Below are 8,358 nucleotides of genomic sequence, written 5' to 3'. Positions count from 1 at the left end.
TTTTTGTTCTTTCTATTGATGCTTGCCTTTTGTTTGTTTTTTTTCCTTTCTATTTTTTCTCGATATAACTTGCTCGGTCATTTTATAGGCCATGTTCGTTTTGTACCTTGTCATATATTTTGGTTTTCTTCCATTGCCAGCTTAAACTTGCTTGGCTGTTCTGGTTGGTGTATGTGAATGTTCATCTTGGGTATTTTGCAAGTAGCCTTTTGTTCTCAGAGAAATTATGTGCATGTGGATGTTGGAGAGAGAAATGCCTTGGTGTGGCAAAGCTGGTCTGCGACCTTACTGTCCGTCTTTGTATAAACAATCAGGGCTGGACCATAAATTGCTATATGGCTGTCAACAGGTCGGGTTTGACACAATTCTGACCTGGATTGGATCTGATAAGATGCGGGTTTTGGACATAGTGATGTAGATCAGTAAGTTTCATTAGCTAATGAGGTTGGACTCATAGGATCTGAGTGTTAATATGGACCTAGTTATGATTTATAAATTTTCATCCATGGCTCTGACAGGAATCCCAATCAGGATTAGGTTCTCTGGGGCTTTAGATGTGGCTTCGTAGCGCCTTAAAGTTGTAGTCCGACCCTTGTTGCTTGTAGCTTATGACTAAGGCGATACAGAGGTGGCCCATGAACTTGGGGTAAGCAAATGTCTCCTTAGGCTCCTGTAGCAGAGATGCGATTTTCAGTATTATACATCACTATGGTCCAAAGCCAACCTGTTTGAACTTCTGTATGCATTGAAATCAAGTCACTACGAGCTTGAATGGATCCGAATGGGTCAGAGTCCAGATTAGACCTGGCCCAAGTGTGATGCACGAGTCCGTTCCCTTGTGCATTCGCTCTTACAGTTGCTTGAACTTAGCCACGCGATCCTGTTAGTGGCTTGGATTTAATTCAAACAGGATTGATCCTAAGCTCGTATGGCTAACAATCATCAGCCTGTTCCGGCTTGCTCCATCCTCAAAAGCATCATTACTAGTGGTGCATTAGCGCATACTTATGGAGAATTTGGAGGATTTTTAGCAGACCGGTACTGGTTTGAGAGTTGCACCAGGACTAGACAGTAGGAGGCTTGGTCCAAACCAAACCCTGGTGAACATCGGATTCAACTGAACATTGGCAATCCAGATGATTACAAAAAGTTTAAACCTACATGTACTCAGGCGGCATTACTCTGTCTTCTGCCCTTAGGGTGAATGGTGAAAGAAGCGGCCCTCAAATTTGGCATGCCACAAGTCGGTGGACCGCAGGGGCAATTGAATTCCAGCACATCTCAAATGATGTTGATAACCTATCTACATCAAGTGATGAGTCGAACGATTAGGGTTAAAGACCATAATCGTACTACAATGCATGTTTAGTTTTTGGTCAATTACTGCCATCGCATGATGAATAATAACTAGCAGAAAAGAATGCACATTATTCCTCATTTTTTCATCCTTTTAAAGCAGACTGAATTCAATTAGTAAATTTCTTGTCCATGCTTTGATTTCAACTATTAAATAGATTCAAGCTTGTTCACAAACTTTATCATCACAATGGCAGCGCTATGGGATTAACTGTACCTCACACGGCACAAGGAAAGAAACCACAAGGTCCACAACCAAAACATGCCATCATAAAGGGAACTGAGATATCCCTCTTCACAGATTGCATACCTTAGTAGTGAGGGTCATCTAAAGCAGAAGCAGACCACAAAGAGCAAAATTTTCAAAACCAAGGAACTGTGCAGATAACAAGGAATTTACAATCGGAATACACTGCCTTGGCTGATTAGCTACACTCCAGAGAAATAGACCATGTGAAATAAGAAGAAAATTGAGCTTTCAAGAAACCGTCGTTCATACATCCATACAAAGTTCAAAAGGTGGGACTTGCATGGGACATGAAGGTGACAATCAAGTGACTTGTATCACTACTGAGAAATGAGAACAGCTCGTACAAGTCACTCAAATAGCTGACTGTCCATAATCAAGTGACTTGTATCACTACTGAGACAAATCAGAACAGCTAGTACAAGTCACTCAAATAGCTGACTGTGACCATAATCAAGTGACTTGTATCACTACTGAGAAATCAGAACAGCTTGTGCAGCTTGGCTTACACAACACAACTGAGTGGGCTAAGACCCGGTTCCACCAAATCTAGATCCAGAATGATGCAGCTGAGTCTAGTCACCCTATCCTAAGTTGGTTCTTGAGTCACCAATCGCTGACCAGTGTGCTAGTAGATAGTGTACAAAAAAGCAAATAGCATCTAATATCAAACGTAGCAGCTATCGAAAGGAATCCAAGCTAGATGGAGTACCACTAAAATTGGATGCGAGCATCATCACCGCTAAATTTTTTTCTGATGTTGAAATGGTCGAATTTCGGGTCCCCATAATCAACAGCTTTAATTTCCATTGGCTTTGATGCATTACCTAAAGCTCCAAAAACCACTTCCTTTGACTTATCATGGTGACGATGCCTGGTCCGTTCTTTCAGGCTCTTACTAGCATGTAGGGTATGCTGAGAAGCCTCTGCTGATCCATAGAAATCTGGGAAGTCCTGTCTCTTCAAGGATCTGAGTTTAGCTGATGCTGAGAGATCCTTCAATCCACTTGGTTTGGTCTTTGGTGGCTTCTGCTGTGTAAAATCATAGGTAGCAGAACTAACTTGATGGTTGTCAGGAACTGTCCACGAGTGCCGCTTTTTCTGCACTAATGTCGAGTCTGTATCATCCTCAGGCATTACAAGACGGTCCTTGAGTGGATGGAGGCCTTCTTCCTTGGGTTTAGATAGCCTTAGCCAAGAAATGGGATAAAAGAAAATGTTACACACAGTCACTGGAATGGATTTGAATCTGTCAAAAATCCCAGTCATTGAAGGCCACCACTCATTTGGCTTATCTTTTGAGTTCTCAACAGTGGCAGGTCTCTCTCTCTTGGGTGTGCCCCAAAGTCTACCTTTTGCTTTCTGCACCAACATCAATTGAAAATAGATACAGTATTAACCAAAAAAAAAAAACAAAGAATAAAAGAAGAAGATTTTTAGTAAAAGCAATCAAAGATGAAACTCATTACTAGCTAAACTTCATTTTATGTTTTCAATGATATTTTTATTACTTCAGGTCAGGCACTGATGTTCATCAGATATACCGCATGAAAGCAAATTGCTTAGAAGTATAAAACATGTCCATGACCAAGTGGCTTAATACCATAAAGAGGAAGCACCAAAAAGAAAAAGTGTGACAAAGCAGCACAAGACAGTGAACCATCAGGACTTTTGGTAATTTTGTCTTTTTGACTTCTTTTTTTCCCTTTTTTCCCCCTTCTTATGTTCTAAACATAGACACCAATGTCACCGACATTTTGAAAATGTCGATATTATCAGGTTCTCCACGATAAAAACATGAAAATGTGGGGCATTGTTTTCAAAATATTGGTGATAACATAAATATCACAATAATATCAGTATATTTTAAAAAAACTTGTTATAGTATATATTTTAAGTATATAACTTTTTTCAACTAATCCAAAAAAGTATATAAACTTTTTTATTTTTTATTCCATTTATTTTTAAAAACTTCACTAATTGTTTCATTTTTCTTATCATTTTTAATTTTCCTCTCTCTCTCTCTATATATATTTTTAAATATCCGAGATTTTCCTAAGGAAAACACAGCCAATAAATTGCCGAGGATACTAGTGACTGTGATTCTAAACAAACAAAAGGGGGAACACCCAGAGAATGTGGGATAACTCAATAGTTCAAAAACAAGCAGCAGAAAGAAAAATTTCAATACAGACAGACACATGCTAACACATACACGTCATATGCATTGCTATTAGAAATTGCATAGATGCATCAAAACTGTACCATCTTGAGGAGCCAAGTGGGAACAAAACCATCTTGGAATAAGCATGTAACATAGCCCACCAGTATTGCACCAGCTATCATAAGAATATCTGCAAAGGAATGATCAGTGTTATGAGTCCAAAAGTGTAATTAAGAAAACAAGTTCCATGCAAGTTATTGTTCAGTGGCACATATATCTTCATACATACATTTATATTTCATGCATTAATGAGCACTCATCATATACATGATGAGTTAGCTTTAGCAATGGACCGGGCCGGCCCAATTTTTGGATGTGCTTGACTGCACAGTTGATGGGATGGGCCTGGTGTTATATATATATATATATATATATATATATATAGAGAGAGAGAGAGAGAGAGAGAGAGAGAGAGAGAGAGAGAGAGAGAGAGAGAGAGAGAGAGAGAGATTGGTTCCTCCTAATGGTAGAAGACTGCGGACAGTAGTATTTTTTCTGGGAATCTGACCTTACAGATGTGATCTACATGTTTTTGTTTAGTAAGAATAGGCTTTTGGATCATCCAATCATGACATGTTGGAGCAGGTTTTTATAAGACTTCAAAAATTACAATTCGTAATTTGTATACATTTAAAAACTCATAAAATCATAATTTTTTCATCAAAAAAACATGATCCAACAGCCGATCCCTAGTAAATGGATCATGTTGGACACATCTGTAAGGCCAGATTTTCCATGCATAGCATGAAACATAAAAAATCAGCATTGTCCACATCGTATGAATGTCAGGAGGAGCCAAATTTATATGATAAGTAACAATCTAAACAAATTACATCCAAAACGAACCAAAATCAGAGCTAAAATGACAACAGAGTAGCATAGGCATTTTCTGAATTTGTGGCAGAAAAAACTTAGTGTCAAGAACATCATATTCAGCCATGCTGGACAGTTCCATTTCCATTTTCCCAATGATTACTGATTTTCCCTTTTGGTGTATAATCGGAAAAAGCAGCATGGGATAAACTCTATATTTATATATTTAGCTATTTTCTTCATGTCTGAAACTTAAAACAAATCCCTGATTTGGAAGAAAACATTATCTACAGATAAAGCCATTACTTATTTAATTACCCCAAGATGTGCACATTTTTCTTGAATGTTAATAAGAGTATTGCTTGGGATCAGCTGGGTTATTTCAACTGAATACTGAACTCACACACATGAACTGATGAACTCATTTCAATCAAGATGCAAATTGACAAGTGAAGACTATATTCCAAAGATAACATGAGAAAAAATACATAAAATGAGTAAATTTCCAGAAAAATTTAACAAAAAAGGATTATTTTGAAGCAACTATTGGTGACATTGTTGCTTAAAATGACTAATATTATTCTGTACCTGAAGAGAGAACTGAACTTTGCTGATCAGTACATTCTTCATCATGAAGAAAAATTTTTCTAAGAGCAGCATTGCCTCGGTCAACAACTATCAGAGAACAACTACTGCCATCATAAACCAAATCAAAATCACTAGAGAATTTTGCATCCTCACTTGGGCCATCTGCATAACCTGCCATGCTAGATTTACCACCAGCTATGGTTGTAACACCTGTAATATATTGCAACAGTTTGAAAATTGAATATCATTAAAGGCTTAGTTGCAAATGAACCAATAAATAAATTCATGTTAAGATAGACTTTGATAACCAAGCTTATTCTTTTCTCCTTTCTTGGCAAGTTGTTGACACCTTCATCATCAAGATGCAGGCAAAACCCAGACCATCCTGGCTAAAGTTCGGGTTAATAGTGATTCCGATTAGGAATCAACCCGAGTCCAATGAGTTGGTGATACTTGCAGTTTCAAATCACCAACTGACCACAATCGAGTCATAAAATCCACTACTAACAACAAAAAATGAGGGAACTGCGTTATGAGTTGCCAACCTAATTAAATTCTGTGGATTTTGTACCACATTCAGATATCATACCTGATTCACCTATCTTCCTAATCGCCATATTTGCTATATCCGCAACATAAACATTTCCTCTGCCATCGACAGCAAGGCCCTTTGGATGATTAAAACGAGCATCACTTGGTTTCCCATCAACATGTCCTGAGTACCCCTGAAATGATCCTGCTACTAATCTAGCTCTGCTATCTGCAATGAAAATCATGCGTTCTGTAGTCAAAACTGACTGAATGAGAAAAAAAACAGATGAATATGGAAATTCTTTCTGAAAACAGCAAGAAAAACTTAATTCCTCAATAATGGTTATGCACCTGAAATGGTCCTATTCTCAACTTAACGATTGATGTTAATAGAGTTTTGCACTGGTGAACTTCGTTATGTAAGGATGTGACATAACACAAACAACCGTTGCATAGCACACATGCATGTATATCATGCAAGAATATAGGCTATGTAAGATATCAGCTTATCACCACCTACTGCATCACATCATTTCTATAATTTAGATGGATAAAATTTCTTTTTATTGTTCATGCTCAATACAAACCATAAATATTATTTCAAGCTTCTATTCAGTAAACTCTAGAGCCAAAAAAAACAATGTCAACATAGAAACCCCACCCTCGAATAAAAGCACAATAAATCTACAAAATGATCAAATTCAAGAGAAAAGACTGGAAACATTCTTATACATGAGAATATCTGTAATGTCTTGCTATCCGCAGTCATGCTTTTTAAGTGCAAATCCTGCTTTCGCGTGATTCTCAGGGTTGAACAAGCAACCGACATTTCACAATAAAATCTTACTATGTCATTTATGTTTGTGACATCGCGCTCTAAATAATGGAAACCAAAGATACAAGCTTGATGTGCTTTTCTGGAACTGCAAACAGACCTTTTCGAGGGATGTCAGATCTAAAAGTAAGATAGAGTTGGCCATGCAACTTTGTGATGCTCAGAGCCAATAAAATGGGCGTGTTAGCACAGTAGAACACGGCATAATCTTCATAACAGAACGCTAAGTAAAAGGTCCATGGAAAGCCACATTTGACATACTTAGAAGCAGCAATCCAATGCAGGAGCCCAAGGACATGGTTTCATCAATTCTCCATCACTTTCAACCTTAATTCTCATGAGAGAACCATCTTTAGATAACTACATATCACACTACCAGACCCCAAAATCGGTAAACCTATGCATCCACCACAATCATCTTAAAGTGAAGTGATTCACTTATAGATGTTAATACTTTTTTTTCCCGAAAGAACACTTATACATGTTAACACTTTCCAAGCTTAAAAGAATCATTCAAACAAAAAAAAGCCAATAAAAATTGATTAAGAAAGGCACACATACATTGTGACAATGGAGGCGTAATCCGCATAATGTTACTGTTGGCGGAATCTACTGCGAAGAGCTCACCATCCGGGGCCAAACGAATCGAGTGCGGCAAGATCCCAATCTTATTCCCTTCCACAATGGTCTCAACCAAATACCCATTTTCAAATTGAACAACATTCCCATCTGAAACAACAACAAAACTTCACAATCCTAAGACACCCATTAACCAAAATCTCATAAACAAAACATACACAACCCAGATTCACATACCATTTTGAGGATCCTTTGGAGTACTCTTCCTCATCCATTTGAAAAAAGCGAACAAAGGCCTCAACAATCTCCCTGCAACAACAGGAACACCAAAGAAAAAGAAGAAAACCCACATTCATTTCTCTGCAATTTCTAGAGAGAGAGAGCATTGGATGAGATGGGGAGGTGAAGTTTTCGGTATTTACTCGTTGGAAGAGCAGCATCGGCTTGAAAACCACAGAGAGAGAGGAGTATTATGAGGGAAACCAGGAGAAGCAGAGGATTTCTCATGGCTCTCTGGGAGGAGAGGAACGCTGAGGGAAAGGACTTTTTTCTTGGCTTACTATGATAATATTAAACTGCTTGAAAAGGAAAAGATGGTGTGAAGAAAGGGCCTGTTCTCTCTCTTTCAGAAAAAAAAGAAAAAGAAAGAAAGGGCCTGTTGGGGGCTAGAAAGCAAAGTTTTTTCACAAGCTTTCTGGGCTTATTTGGGCAGTGACGCTGCTGAGCAGTGTGAGTGCCTTATGATATGATATGAGCAGGAAGGGTTGCCTTTCCTCTCTCTCTCTCATTTCTTCAAGGCCTTTTTCTGTCTGTGCCCTACAACTTTGAAATGATAAAATATGTTCCTAATTCCTACCCCATGTTGTCAGTATCGGTTCGGACCAGAATCGATTTTCAAATCGAATCGATTTAAAGAATCGTCCTGTTCGTACTCATACCAAATGAAGCTGAATCTGTCTTTTTTAATGCAATGTAAAAGAATCATTAAAATTTGAAAATTATTAAAATATTAAAACAATTTAAAACTATTAAAATATTAAAAAACGGCTAAGAGCTGAATCGACCGTTATTGAATTGATTTTCAGTCAATACAATCCGAATCTTCCGATTCAGGCCAATTGGCATCGATCCGGACAACATTGGTTCCCACTATTCCTATCTAGTATCATAACCACACTTGTATTT

General features: G+C 37.9%; 1 protein-coding gene across 1 annotated transcript; it reads right to left on the bottom strand.

Annotated features, from left to right (window-relative positions):
• Positions 1–1,826: 1,826 nt before the first annotated feature.
• Positions 1,827–7,996, bottom strand: LOC149836554 (uncharacterized). The gene is made up of 7 exons (XM_090007037.1): positions 7,596–7,996; positions 7,411–7,482; positions 7,156–7,323; positions 5,818–5,988; positions 5,229–5,438; positions 3,869–3,957; positions 1,827–2,965 (listed from the first exon to the last, which is right to left on the bottom strand). The coding sequence occupies exons 1-7, from the start codon at positions 7,678–7,680 to the stop codon at positions 2,318–2,320; spliced, it is 1,443 nt and encodes a 480-aa protein (XP_089863163.1). The 5' UTR covers positions 7,681–7,996; the 3' UTR covers positions 1,827–2,317.
• Positions 7,997–8,358: the final 362 nt, after the last annotated feature.

The sequence above is a fragment of the Nuphar pumila genome, chromosome 5 (genome assembly GCF_984573655.1).
Source record: "Nuphar pumila chromosome 5, dmNupPumi1.hap1.1, whole genome shotgun sequence".
NCBI classification, from domain to species: Eukaryota; Viridiplantae; Streptophyta; class Magnoliopsida; order Nymphaeales; family Nymphaeaceae; genus Nuphar; species Nuphar pumila.
The sequence above is the reverse complement of the archived record's forward strand: the minus strand, read 5'-3'. Positions and strand labels throughout refer to the sequence as shown.